The following is a 15,143-nucleotide window of genomic DNA, read 5'->3' on the forward strand; positions in this document are numbered from 1 at the left end:
GGTAACAGACCATTCTTGAAAGTAGTAGGCACAACAAAAGGTGCGGTTGTTTCCAGTCTCACTGAATCAGGAGTCCTGGAAATAAATACACAAGATTCTGCACATGCATCTCCTTCATACAGGCCTTCTCTTGAACATAGATGATGCCAATCAAAGGCTGGTCAATCAGCAGGGACTAACAAGAACATCCCCACTGAGTGGCAGCGTTACTGGAATAGTGAGTTGGTGCAACCATGCTGCAGCTGCCAGTTGAAATCATCGGCACTTGCACTTGGCTCTCGCTGCTGGCTGGCTGGTCAGGCACAGTAACTCAGCATCCAGAAATTTTAGAGGTTTTCTATCAATTGCCAGCAGCTCTCTTGGCTTATACAGCAAGACCTTTTTTGGTCTCCTCTTTCATCCCAGGATATTTCTTTCATTAAAATAAAAGTAACATTTCCAGGAAATATGGTGTCCTGAAATGCCGAAGCCAGCTGGAAGCTTTGACTGCTCGAATGTCTACATGGGTTCTACTTAGGTAGATAATACAATAACTTGTACAGATCATGAAAACAGTTGTGAAACTCTTAAGTTTCCATGGCATTTGTGTATTAAGGCAATACAAATGTTTGCTATTTCTAAAGGCTGTTTCCTTAGAACCTCTGCATGTTTTAAAAGTGATGGATATTCACTGGCAAGAACTTAGCTCAGCAGCACTGAGCTACAAAGGGCACTTGGAAAAACAGCTCCTAAGCTGTCAACATACCTTCAGTTACTAAATTTCTAAATCAAAATAACAAAACAAACTAAACATGAAGGGTATAAAGATTCACTTCCTTAAGTTCAAAAGAACATCTCAAAAGAACTTGTAAAATGAAAATCAAAGATTGGAAAATGCTTAAATAACGCCCAGACCAAAGGCTTTCAGGAAATTCAGCATAACAGCTTAAAATTGAGAGCAGGACCTTTAGCCTTGTACTGTGCTATACCTCAGCCCATGTAGCCAACACTTCACTGATCTTAAAGTCTTCATTCCTTGCAACAGGATTAAGACCCAACGTGAACTTTGAGGCGTTGGTGTCACTTTGGTGCATCAGGTTAGGGCAAGGAGATATGCACTGCTCTTAGGACAGCTGAGCTTCAAGATAACATCCTTGCCTTTGCTGGCACAACTAAGTAGTTTACTCTCTAAGTTAATAATAATTAAAATACTTCAAAACTTACTCAGGCTATATCTTGACACCTACAATCCTTATCTTCTGAAAATTTCAGTTTAAGTGTTTCATAACTCAAGAATGGTTTCATTCTACAACTTGGCATGCTGTGACTGTCTGCATTGGTAGCAGAACTGGTTAGACAATGACTATACCAACACACATCAGTTTTTTTCCAGCCAATGAAGGTGCCAAAAATCTCAACATGACTCCAAATGTCAGTTTGGTGCATTGAAAAAAACGAACAGACAAACAAAAAACCCAAACATCCAACCCTTCCCATCATACCCCCCATAAAGATAGAATAGCCCAACTTATTCTATGCAACCAGATGGCACTTTTAACCTTCTATTGTGTGTTAATTCCACTTTTTTGTAGATTTTAGCTTCAGAGAATGGTTTACAAAAAGTTCTTGGTTACTAATTACAATGCTATCATTCTATTCTTGCAAGAGATTGCATCAGCAGAGTTCTGTTAGAGGTAGCACTGCAAGCTAATCAACTGAGCACACTCCATAGCAGCAGCAGGCCATAGCACTGGTTATGATTAAAGAGGTTGCAAAGGCTATCCTTTAACTAGTCACACCTGTGTTACGGTAACTAAACAATAATACTTCTGTCAGTGAGGAAAGGGGAGTAAGTTAAAACTTTGCTATGTCGGCAGTCACTCAGACTCCATGGCCACAGGAGAAAACCAAAAGATCTTCTTTGTGCCAGGTGCTTGGCAGTTCAATAGCCAGCTCACATGATCTGAGCTTCAGCCTTCAAGCATAAACCTGACCACAGATTTCTTGTGGGAACAAAGTTTTCCAGTGAAAGCATACACTTGGAAAGCTCATAAAACAAAAGGAATCTGCCTAAGTTCATTGAGCAAGAGTTTGCAATAAACACAACTCTGAATAACCTGTCTTGTAACAAGCAGGTATCTGGTAGCTTTACTGGGTCAGCACACAGACAGTCCTGGGCAAGGATTCCTGCCTTAACTTCTACAGACTCCTCTGGCAGAAGAAGATAAGGCCCCTTGCATTTTTCTTCCAGCAATGAAGACCATGATGTCTTTGTACTGTGTATAATGGGCTCTGTCAGAAGTACAAGAGTGTGTGGGATAGGAGGAATTGGCTGGAGGATGCTCACTGTCACTCATTACACTTCAAAAAGAGCCTGTGCTTGTTTCCCCAGCTGTGGAACACCTGTCATCCACCAGAGCTGGTACGTCCCACGCTGGAGAAAACCCTGAAGATTCTTCAGCTGGACTATGTTGACCTCTACATTATTGAGCTGCCAATGGCTTTCAAGGTAAAAAGAAAAATTGCCCTAAAAAGTACATGCTTGGCCTTGAACCAAGATTTACATCTAGCATCATCCTTGTAGCTTCCAGTTCACATTGAAAATAGCACTTATGCAAGATGATGTTCTTTGTACAGTGCCTGCACATATTTCTCTGCATTACCCACACAGAGGGATTTACAGGTGTGTGAGATTCATTACAAACAACTGTAGCATCAGATCTCTCCACTGAAAGGACAGGACTCCTAACTGAGGTAGAAGACTGATTATGCTGAAGAACTACTGTAGGAGAAGTAACACAGGTGTTGTACAAAGCAAAGAGGGGCCAGGGGCAGAGTGTGGGGAGGGAGAAGATGGGGCATGAGCTGATGTCCCTTACTCTATCTCAAAAATAGAACAACCTCAGGAGCACTAAAACCAATTTAGTGTTAAATTGTGTGTTGCAATTTAGTGTTAAATTGCTGTGATCTTGATCTCCTTAAATGTAATGCTCCTCTCAGACAGCTTTAGTAGGTGACAGCTGGCCTCAAATATGGGTTGTCTATTTCTTGCTCTCAAATGTCTGAAAAGTTAAAGCCTCATATTTCTTCATTCTGTTGGCTCTTGGCAACTTCTTCCTGCAGTCACAAAACCTTTGAATGTGAGGAGCTCACATCAGAGTTGTATGCCTCCCTGTAACCAGCTCTTGTAAGTCTCCTTGAACTTTCTGGTTTCATAGACTCTTTGCTCTAAAATTTGCACTTGCAAGTACATGATATGAAGGCAAATTAAGTAATAGTGAAATTAGAAAACTGAGATTCAAAAAACTTTTAGCAATTTTTTAAGCAATTAATTCTTCTTTCTTAAAGACGCTAAGGCCAGGAAATTATCTACCTAATTGTTTCTATGGGGGTGTTAAAGTGCTAAATTGGCCATACCTTTTTTTTTATTGCAAGGAAGGTTGTTCTTTAATTACTAAAATTATATTGTACCATAGATTCCAAACTGCCAGAAGCATGAGATAGGAAGCAATTTAGCAGTGGAGTAATCACCTTGGACCTGTAGTTCCTTTTTCCTGTTAAGACCTCCACAGCAGTACTGGACTTAGACATCAAAACTTTATTTATCCAGTCCCACGTATGGAATCCTTTTGGGTGCATTTTTAAAAATTTCCCACCACTTGCAATTTCCTGCTTCCCCTTTCTTGTGTTTGTATTTTCTAGTAGTTCACTCTCCCACATAGTGAAGGTCATTGTCTCACAATATAAAGATATAGACAGCTGGCTTTAAAGTAATGTACATCTGACTCCATGAGGCTTGTATCAACAAGCTTTGCTGTTAAAAAAGTAGCAGTCCCACAGATTTACTCATGCCCCTTTTGAAAGGAGATTAAAAAAGAAGTCACCTTCTGCTTAAAAAATGCACATTTTTCTATGCCAAATGTTTCCTTTTTTTTGCTGCCTCCCTCACAAAATACACCCATCCCAAACACGACACTTGCCTTTGCTGAGGACTGCACAGGTATAACACGCTAACAGACCTCCTCTGTCCCACTCTGCAAACGGTGGCACTTTTCTGTCTCCTTAAATGCCTTCTAACAAAACTACTTTCTGCTTGGAATCAGTGAAGAACTTGAGCCAAAGCTCACAGTCCCATTCTGAAGTCAGAAAGGAAAATGCCTCTGCACAGCTAAGTGGTGCAAGTTCTCACAGGGACTTTCAGGTAGAAAGGAATTTATTTCCTGAGAGTACCACTCACAGGAGGAAAGCCCCACTATGCCAGTACTTGTAAGTGCACCAAGAATGGCTGATATCTGGGGTGACATTAATCACTGACCTGTTAACTTTAGCCTGAGTCTCCCTTTTCTTTTTGTTCTTCCCCTTACAGGGATTCTCCATTCAGGACTTCTGTCCTTCCTCCCCTTAGCCCAGCAGTGGTCTTGCCCCTCTTCCCTGGCAAGACAGATATCATAGAATCATTAAGGCTGGAAAAGACCTCTAAGATCATCTAGTCAAACCCTCCACCTACCACTAATATTTCCCTATGAAACTATGTCCTTAAGTATCACACAGTTCTTGAACACCTTCTGGAATGGTGACTCCACCACATCCTCGGGCAGCCAGTTCCAATGCATCACCACTCTTTCTGAGAAATTTTTCCTAATACCCAACCTGAACCTCCACTGGCAGACTTAAGGCTGTTACCCCTCATCACCTGGGAGAAGAGGCCGACCCCCACCTCACCACAACCTCCTTTCAGGTCGCTGTAGAGAGCGATGAGGTCTCCCCTGAGCCTCCTCTTCTTCAGACTGAACAATCCCAGTTCCCTCACCCACTCCCCATAAGACTTGTGCTCCAGATCCCCCACAGCTTCGTTGCCTTTCTCTGGGAACACTCCAGCACTTGCAGGCCTTCTCCAGGTCATCACATGCCCTCTCCCTCAAGAGCCTGTATCCACTGGGAGGTTTTTCAGATGCCTCTAGTCAGACGGTTAGTAAGCAGTTACCCATGCACTAAACAATCTCTAGATCCCTCCAAACTAAGTTATTATATCATCTACCAGAAAAAGAGATACTTTAGCCTTAAATTGAACAAGCTCACTGTAGGTATCTCTTTGTGATTTTAAAACAATAAATCAAAACAGACTAATAGCCTTGCTACTTGACTTTTTATGGCCTGCTTGCGCAATAGGCATTTACAATTTGTTAGATTGCCGTCTTGAGAAAGCACATCTGTCCAAGAACATTTTGAGAAGGCAATGGGATGTGCAGACTTGTCTCCCTGCATTTGCGCTGGTGAGGAAATCATTATCATGGGAGGAGGCTTTTCCTCTCAGTTGTTACCAACTGCTGTGCTTTAAATATGCAAATTGTCTGGTAGCTTTTGGAGTGCCCCCAGACTTTGAGAACTAGGTGAGCACTGCAGCACTGCATAGCAGCAGTGACTATGCAGGTTGTCCCAACTGTTTCAGTGCCCACATAACAATATGGTAGAAAGCTACCTTGTATTCAGTCTAAGGTCTGCGGCTGTCTCCAAGACAACTGCAAGAGAAGATGAACATTGTGCCAATGACGTCCCTAAGAACTCAAGGTGAGAAATGTGCCAAACTGCTGAGAGACTTCAAAGACTTAGCAACTACCATCATGTTACCTGCAAAACACTGTCAGCACGTTATCCCTCCCTATCCATCTGCTGTCAGTTCTGTCATTCAGGGACTTGCTTGCTTAAAAAAAAATGTAACTTGACAGAGGAAGTACTGCCTGGAGACTACTGAGCAGAAACCTTGTGTAGATCCCTGGAAGCAGAAGCAAAGATTTATCCTTGTGAAAATCCAGAGTAGCTGGCACCACAAACTCAATCTTCAAGCTACCTTCACCCCAACTTTGTTGGCTTTTTAGAACACAAGGGCCAGAAATAGAGAAAAATGCTGCATGTCTGAACTAGTGTAATTGCTGACTCCTATATGTAATGTAACTGACTACTATAAAAGAAGTAACGTCGAACAGAATTTAATGGATTGAAACAGAGTAAAAACTCTTGAATCCAGAGCCATCCCCAGAACTCCATGAAATCCATACACTGTGCCCGTGTGTCCTGAGCTCATAGTCTCTGAATAGCTTTCTGGGATATCATGGGGATAAATGGTTTGTTCCAAAATACATCAGTGTGGTTTTGTAAATAAATTCTCTCCATTTCAAATTACAATGACAAATAGTTTTCCTTCTGGTAGAAAAATATGTTCAATAACCACCTGCCTCTTTCTAGGCAAGTTGTTTTTCCAGCAAGACACAGCAACAAAGGCAATAAGTCATCTTTGGGGAATTCATTGAGGAAAGCCAACACATTTGAAGGAGACAGGCTTGTGATTGTAACTTGGTGCCTGCAATTCGAGGCTGTGTTTTTCCTAAGCTCGCTTTTCCCATGAAATGCCTTGAATTTGAACTCAAGAATCCTGTTCACAAGGAATTATCACTTTAACATCTTGCATCCAGTCTTTTAAAACGTAGCAGTTTGCAGTCAGACTGAATGTTAAACATCACTGAAGGACTTTCAAGAAAAAATTGGAATTACAGTCAGACAAAAGGAAAGGTGATGTTAATGCAGTGCCTGTAATATAAGTTACAGGAAGTAAAAGAAAGCTCATATTGTGAGATATCAGCTCATAATTCATCCCTGAATTCTTGCTTGTGGAGCATAGAGACAGGAAGAGTTCCTAGTGCCTCAAGAAATGCAGATAATGCACTTAGAAATGTGCAGCATGTACAACAGCTGTGCATTTAGACTGTTATAATAGTAAATAAAATAGTAAAGTAGTAAACCTTGGAAATGATCACTCCAGCTGAAGCTTGACTGAGATGGTACTCTTCTCAGTTGCCCAGGACAAAAACAGGACCAGCAGAAGGCTGGGAAGAATGAAGGGACATAAAGAAGGGGAAAGGAATACAGACTGGCACTCTAACTCAGCTCTTTGGAAGCATATTCATTCTTTGTCTGCTATACTGTAAGGGTCAAAAGTTTATTGAAAAATAAGGCCATCCTGGAGTTCCTAAGCATGCACTCATGTGACAGTCCAGAAGTGTATCCAAGGACTGTCTCACAGTGGAGGATGTGGTAAGCCCAGCATGAATGACCTGTTGAACTTCGGGTGTTTCAGAAAGCTTTTGAGTGTACTTATTTTTGTATGTTTGCTGGTAGAAAGACTGGAAAAAAAAAATCTTTGCTCTGAGGAGTGAAAGTCTTTCTTTTTCCTCTCCCTTTCCCCCTTCTCCCCCCCCCTCCCTCTTTTTTTTTTTTTTTTTTTTAAAGAGAAGAAATATATTTTTACTTTTCAGCCTGGAGAGGCAATCTACCCAAGAGATGAAAATGGAAAAATTATCTACCATGAGACAAATTTATGTGCCACTTGGGAGGTAAGCAAACACAATATCCATATATGCTTAAAAAGCAAAAAAAAAAAAAAACAAAAAAACCAAACAGATATTCATTCTCAGTTTTACTTGTGGTCTTCATAAGCAGAACTGAGACGAACTGACAGAGCAAATGGATCAAATTCTACTACCTTCATGGATAAATTTGACTCTGGTTTCTAGAGACATTGCTTCTTGCCATCACTTCATTCCTGTTACAACAAAACAAAATATTGTTGAGATATCTAATGGCAGTACTCCTTCCTTCAGAGAGCACATATTTGCTAGTTGATATACCTGTAGTTTTTTTTCTCCCCTCCTTTGCCTCTCCTTTTTATGAGACCCTTACAGTAGCAGAAGGTTGAAGCCCCGAAGGAGTAAGTGACTGGATCTTCCTCAAAAAAGGAAATGTTTTTCCTTCAACATAAACAAATTTTTTTCCCTAAAGCTCATCATTTAAAAATAATAATAATATTAATTTAAAAGTTGCCATCAAAATAAGTTTCACTGCCTTGTAAATTTAGTTATAGGATGAGAATGTAAGAATATTTTGCTAAAGAGGCCTGCAGGAGAACAGCATTTCCTCAGAAGACTGCATCCTAAAATTGTTTGTGAGGTGTGTTAGTTAAGATGTCACGCACCTCCTTAAGCCTACTGCCACTTGGTCTCAGGTGAGGCAGAAAGTCAGATTGGTGATTTCCTTACATTCCTCCCTTTTGAAGCCTTAAATATCCTTTAATTCATAGCCAAAGATGTTCAGCATTCCTTCCACATCAAGTCAGCTGCAAAAGCATTGCTAATTCAGCACAGTTCACACCAAGAGAGTCAATATGGGCTGTTCCACATTCCACTTCAGATTGCACTGTCCAGAACTGGATAGTCAGATCCCAATTAAGCTCTACTTGCTGTCTGGTAGATGAAGTTAAATAGAGAATGGATGAAATCCTGAGTAAAAGTTCAGAATGGAAGAGAGCCCAGGGCCTTTTCTGGCAGTGAAGACATCCAGGCAGAATCTCATGGGGCTGAGGACTCCCATACTAGCTGTTTATTTCCCCATCTGGGGCTGATGTAATTCATTTTTCTTTTTCACAACTAGTTGCTCAAAACAGCAGCTGTCCGAACGCTTCAAGCTGGCGCTTTATTGTAAAGAATATATTGTAGGTCTCTCTTTTCAGCTAAAAGGCTGATGGAAAAATAGGTAGTGGTGACTGCTTGCAAATAAGAGCATCAATCTAAATAAACCTGGCTAAACTCAATCCAGATAATTTCACTCTTTCAGCATGATGCCAGCAAGAAAAAAAAAGTCTCCCCATGACTGTATTTGCTGACTTGTCACTGAGTGATACAAAGCATATGGGGCCAACTAGAGGTCATCAAATACCTAGTGCCTCTTACCTCCCTGCTCTCAGCTCCTGTGAGACAGAAAGGAATAACAAAACCTGCAGGAGGGGCAACCAGCTGCACAGCGAGGTCTGTGCTGCCTTGAACAACCCCTAAATCATCTGTGCACAGTTTCAGGAAGCAAAGGGGAAGACTGTAGGAAAACTGTAGGGAAGGAGCCTCTTTCCTCCTAACAACTTAGCAGATAAAGTTTAATGAAGAAGCATGTGTTCATATTCAGCATTCATAAAGCTTTCTCATTTGTTAAGATTTGTTGGAGACATACAGCATCTAGAATTCCCTTCTCCCACTTTTTTCTTCTACTTTGTACTCTCAAATTAACCTGTCTGCTTTCCAGACAAATTCTACCTTCATGGGAAAACATTAAGGTTTGGTCTGAAAAGCAGGTCTACGTGAGACCAAAGTTTAAAACAGTGGGATAGCACCAGTCTTTGTGATAACAGAGCTGCTAGCTCTGCTGCTGCAAGAGTTTTCTGCACTTTCAAGAATGGAGTGGCTTCTACTCCTCCAAAACACAGGCTTCAAGGAATCAAGCCAGCATTTGAGACTCCACTAATCTTTTCTGTCTATGCAGGCTATGGAAGCATGTAAAGACGCAGGCTTGGCAAAGTCTATTGGAGTATCCAATTTCAACCGCAGGCAGCTGGAGATGATCCTGAACAAGCCAGGACTTAAGCACAAGCCTGTCAGCAACCAGGTATGACCTCAAGCCAAGGGCAGCGTCTGCTGTGGTACCACTGCCCAGTAGGGAAGACAGAGGCAACACAAGGTCTATGCAGTAGGGTGATGCTTTGTCACAGCTGCTGCCCTCTATATTGTCACACTTCCTAGCTTGAAAATATTACTTATCCTATCTAAGCTCAAGATAAAGCTTGACGGTACTAGAACAACTACTCTTCTCAGTTTCTGTTCCAGGACTATAAAATTCACACTTGTGTCAAGCACCATAGCCAGGTTAAATCTCTGCCATGTACCTTACTTAGCATCCAAAAAGTTCCTAAGACAAACCATTTGGGGCTAACCAGTCCTCAGTGAAGCCACATTTACCTCAGCTGACACTAAACCTAAACAACCCTAAATTTCAGAGACCATGGGTCACTCTAAGCTTCCCATGTTTAACAGCCGTTAGATGCAATTCCTTTCTCTCTTCTGCCTTTCCTGTAAGAATTTCAGTAAGAGTTGGAGAAAAACAGGAATTAAAAGGGAAAAAAATAATAAAGCAACCAACTGGAGCTGAACAAGCCTATGAAGATGATAGGTGATATCCAAGTTAATCACAGTAGTAGGGCTCAGAGCTAGAGGGAGGTGGCAGTGACCCATCCAAATGCTCAATACCTTTGACAGGCACTTGGCAGCTCACTGTATTTTCTAGAAGTCACTGGGAAACTTTTCAGACTCGTCTGGCACAGATGAGCATCCACATTAGCAATATCAGAGAAGAGGTCAGAGACCAGCTTGGACCAAGTGCCCAGTGCATGGCCTGAAGGGCTGGAATTGGCACAGGGCAGGGCAGAGTGAAAGAGGAGGAAATTCCAGCACCCTTCATTGGTACTAACATTCCCAGTGGCTGCAAAATGCAGTTGCTGCTCATTGAGTGCCCCTAGGACGGCACTGAGCATTTCTGCTGCTTCATGGGGTCAAGAAAAAGTGGTCAGAATATTAAACCCAGACTAAGGCAGGCAGCCAGAAAGCACAGATGTGCCAGCCATCTCCAGGCTGCTTTCAAACAGAGGTTTCTGTCACCTCATAGATATCCCTTTCCCAGAGACTGAGAGCACTGTAAAAAAAAAAATTAGGGACAGTATTTGCAATATGAGAGGGCAGAGCTCGTCAACGAGATCATACCCATTGTGGAAACATCTCACCTTTTGCATATGCCTGCTCACCTTTCCATACAGGACAGCTTCTGTCAACACTTACCCTAAAAATGGCATCAGATTTGTCATCCTTAAAATACAGAGAACCAATGACCTGACCTATATGAGATGGGTTGCCTTCTCAGCCTCATCAGTCTCCCTCACCTCTACCTCCCCACTTATTGCCACCTTTCCACTGAGATCAATACAAATGCCCTACAGCCAAATTATCATCATAGATGCTGATCTACTGCCCACCAAAACAAAACAAAAAAAACGCATCACCCAGCAGTGTACCATTAGAATTCTAATCAAATTTCCATGTTCATTAACTTACAAATATCGTTTCCTGAAAGCCACAAAGTCATCTTTAATCTGTAGCACTTATAAATACTGCAATATCATCTGCTTCCATATCTGGTCTTACTGATTTAACATTCTTTTTATGTTACTTTTGTAGGTTGAATGCCATCCCTATTTCACCCAACCCAAACTCTTAGAATTTTGCAGGCAACACGACATTGTTATTGTTGGGTACAGCCCATTGGGAACCTCAAGGGATGAAACGTGGTAAGTGCCCGTGTTATTCGCAAATACCAGGGCATCGTCCTGGAAAGAAATAAGTCTCCACTGATGGATCTGTGTGAAATGCCTTTTCAGAGTAGTTTTGAACTTGAGTATCTAAATATTACAGTTGTGAATGTAAACTTGTAACATTCCTGATGCATGTTGTCATCAAAAGTGCCAGGTGCCTGTATGGGAGGTCTCCTTAGGACTCCTCTGTCAGAAAGAGACTGTGCAAGTCTCTACTGAGGAAGTAGAAAATAAGTCTGTTAGGACATGACATAGGAAGTTTCATTTGACAGTCAAAGCTTCTCTTCCATCCTTCACAGTATTGTCCAGAGGTGCAATATTCTGCCCACGAATGACTAGATGCCTGTATGTTTTAACATTAAAAATAGCGAGGCTACATTTTTCCTCAATTCTCTTTCAGGGTAAATGTGTCCTCCCCTCCTTTACTGGAGGATCCTGTGCTGAATGCCATTGGCAAAAAGTACAATAAGACAGCTGCACAGGTTGCATTGCGTTTCAGCATCCAGCGAGGAGTGGTGGTCATCCCAAAAAGCTTCAATCCACAACGCATCAGAGAGAATTTTCAGGTAAATTCTCACTCTAATGGTACAGAAAAGAATCCATTTACTCTGACTTAGCCCATATGAAAGGCAGTTTTCCCATCTATTTCCATAGACACAAAGCTTGACTAAGGTCAGTTTGATTCTTTTTGACACCATCAATTAATAGCACTATAGTATGACAATAACAGAGCAGAACAGAGAAAGAATTCTGGTTCCCACTGCTGCACTGAACAGCACAAGTGAAACAAAGTCACTTAGTAGATCCATAGCTCAAGAATTGCTGGCTGGAGGTGTTCAGGGATCACTGGCCTGTTCTGACTCATCTTCAGCTACGGGGTAGCATTACCGGGGAAGGGAAGGTGCTGTATACGGGCTTGCTGAAAAGGCTTATAACCATACTACCTGAAAACAACTGGCTTGACCACTCTATCCACTCCAAATAAGTGGAAGTATTTTTTCCTGTGTCCCTTGCAGCACTCTACCTACACTGCTATCCACGTTCTCTGGCAGTGTATTCCTTTGAAAGCTAATGGCCCAGTACATGCCAGACTAGCTTTCTCTTCTTAGAAAAGTGAATAAGTTCAATCACATTTGATTACATATGTCCTCAAGATGTCCATATAAATGCAAGCAGGTATGGATTTGGGAAGAAGAAAGAGGAGGATTTTTTTTTTTTTACTTCTGAAATCTGGAACATATTAATGTTACCTGTGACAAGAAATTCTAACTTATTCTCAACATTTCCTTCCAATAGATCTTTGACTTCTCTCTCACTGAGAAAGAGATGAAAGAAATTGAAGCCCTGAACAAAAACGTTCGTTATGTGGAACTTTTAATGTAAGTCCAGGATGAGTCCTAAGTTCTCACCAAACATTCTTGTTTTTTTGAGAAGATTTGAAAGGAAAACACTTTCTACTAATATTTTGTATAATCAACCTTATACTGAGATAGAACTTGGAAGTAGGAGCTCTTCGATGCAGTCTGACTATGCCTCAGATCATTCACAAAAATAAGCTTGCAACACTTGCTGAAAGCTCAAATTTCAAATGCCCACCCAGACGATGATGTCTGTTTCTGGCTATTCCATCTCTACAACTCCTTAATCAGTATGTGCTGTGATAGCTATCTCAGCCAGTCACAAGCTATAGTACTGACCTTGTTTAACCACCAGTGTGAATACCAGCTCTGATATTCAAATAGGAGTACTTTCTTGTCTTTCCACTCCTTCCCAACTTCTCTCTCAGTACTCAGCAAGCATTCAAGTGTCCAAGTATAATTGTATATGAATTGTAGCCCTACTGTTTCCAGAGACAATTTACCCTAAAATGATACACAGAAGAATAATTAAGAGCAATACTATAAAAAAATAAAAATATGCAATATAGAGCTAGTTTAAGAAAAGCTCTGCTCCTTCTCCCTTAGTAGCTTCCCAGGATACCATTGGCCCTTTTCACCAGAAGACCACACTACCTGCTCATGGTCAACCTGCTGTCTGTCAGGATACCCAGGTCATTCTCCACAGAGATCCTTTCAAGCATGTCAGCCGCAACCTGTGTTGATGCAGCTGATTATTACTCCCCAGGTGTAGGACTGTAAAATTGTCCTTTTGGAACTTCACAAGAATCCTCTGTCCAACTCTCCAACTTGTCCAGGTCTTGCTGAATGGCACACAGCCTTCTAGTGTGTCAGCCACTCCTCCCAGCTTCATATCATCAGCAAACCTGCTGAGTTTGCATTCTATCCCTTTATCCAGGTCACTGATGAAGATGTTAAACAAGATGGGACCCAGTACTGAACCCTGGGAAACACTGCTAGCTACAGGTCTCCAACTAAACTCTGCACCACTGATCAGAAACCTCTGAGCTCTGCCAGTCAGCCAGTTCTCAGTCCATCTCACTGTTCACTCATTTATCCCATACTTCCTAAGCTTACCTATAAGGATGCTATGGGAGACAGAGTCAAAAGCTTTGCTAAAGTCAAGGTACACAACATCCACTGGCCTCCCCTCATCTACCCAGCTGGTCACAATGTCATAGAAGGCTACCAGAGCAGTCAAGCTCGATTTCCCCTTGGCAAATCCATGTTAACTACTACTCTTAACCTTCTTAAATTCCACTTGCTTGGAGGTGATATCCACAATAAGTTGTTCTATCATATTCCCAAGGACAGAGGTGAGGCTGACTCTCCTATAGTTTCCCAGATCCTCCTTCTTGCCCTTTTTGAAGACTGGAGTGACCTTGACTTTCCTCCAGTCTTCAGGTACCTCTCCTGCTCTCACATTGAGTTCTATCCTCTTGTACAGAAAGGAGAAAGCCATGAAGCTTGTTTGACTGCTAGACCACTTCATGCCCATGTATTTCTCTTGTTACCTTGAGTTATCTACATCTTGCTAAAGCGTAGTGTACTCAAGCACTAATAATAATGAAAAGCAGGACAGCAGCATCAATAGCTCTCCAAAATGTTGACTGTTGCTCAAAAGATAGGGGAAATGTTGCAAAGGAACAAATAAACCACTTACAAGGCCAGGTTAAGTTAGAACATCATTTAACTTTTGTTAGTGAGAATATATATTAAAAGTAACCCTGGTGCAGAAAAAGCCTTTTCCAGAAGCAAAATTAGAGGAGGCAATTGCCCATGGTAAGAGAACTTTCAAGGTCACTAACCCAAAGCTAACAAATGAGATGTTTTGCTTTATTAGACTGAATTTAGTCACAGGAGGCTACTGGGGACAAGGAAAGCAGCATGTATGGGATAGACACTGGCAACTCTCTTTTTCACAGAAGTGCCATGTTTGGGGAAAGTGCTACAATACAGTCTGGCCTCAATTTAAAAAATAACTTATTGGAAAAGTAACTTTGCTATGTAAGGAGCAATTAAACCTATACCCATCCACTAATATAATGCAGCATCTGGAACTGACGCTGCAACATATGACTTACAAGCCTAAACAGATGCCTTATTTTATCCAGAAACAGGTATTTGAGAAGGTCAAGCCACCATATAGAAAAATTTCTAGTTAGCCAGCTTTGTGGAAAGCCTTCCACTGTTGCAACGCACACCCCAGCAAATGGAAAAATACAACTTTCCTGTGGCTCTGCCAGTTATCAGCTACCGTGTGCAGATCTTTTGTTCTGATGGTGTAAGTAAGCCCACTGGAACATGATATCACGCTGAATGGAATGAGTTAGCAAGTTAGACATCTGAGCAGAAAAAACAAATGGGGATAGGAGTAGCCCAGAAAGTCTTAGTCTGAAATGGATTCCTCATCCCTTGAGAAATCCAAAAGTATTATTTTGGCAAGTTTTACATTAATCTATCTGCTGAATTTATTTTGTCTTCCCAGTCTCTGCTATGGACATTCTTCCTTACCAGTTATTCCAAGCCAC

At 41.5% G+C, this 15,143-nt stretch overlaps 1 protein-coding gene and 1 long non-coding RNA gene across 3 annotated transcripts in view; one reads left to right on the top strand and one right to left on the bottom strand.

The window, feature by feature from the left end:
* Positions 1-15,143, bottom strand: part of LOC112533565 — a 93,702-nt gene that overhangs the window by 41,179 nt on the left and 37,380 nt on the right. The gene's annotated exons all lie outside the window — the stretch shown is intronic.
* Positions 1-15,143, top strand: part of AKR1D1 (aldo-keto reductase family 1 member D1) — a 33,984-nt gene that overhangs the window by 17,556 nt on the left and 1,285 nt on the right. Inside the window, exons 3-8 of one of the 2 annotated variants that reach the window (NM_001277393.2) lie at positions 2,372-2,488; positions 7,290-7,367; positions 9,340-9,462; positions 11,082-11,191; positions 11,616-11,781; positions 12,512-12,594. In NM_001277393.2, coding sequence (NP_001264322.1) covers positions 2,372-2,488; positions 7,290-7,367; positions 9,340-9,462; positions 11,082-11,191; positions 11,616-11,781; positions 12,512-12,594 — 677 coding nt within the window. The remainder of the gene's footprint in view (positions 1-2,371; positions 2,489-7,289; positions 7,368-9,339; positions 9,463-11,081; positions 11,192-11,615; positions 11,782-12,511; positions 12,595-15,143) is intronic. The other variant, XM_015285521.4, reaches the window with a different exon arrangement.

This window comes from Gallus gallus, chromosome 1 (genome assembly GCF_016699485.2).
Source record: "Gallus gallus isolate bGalGal1 chromosome 1, bGalGal1.mat.broiler.GRCg7b, whole genome shotgun sequence".
NCBI lineage: Eukaryota > Metazoa > Chordata > Aves > Galliformes > Phasianidae > Gallus > Gallus gallus.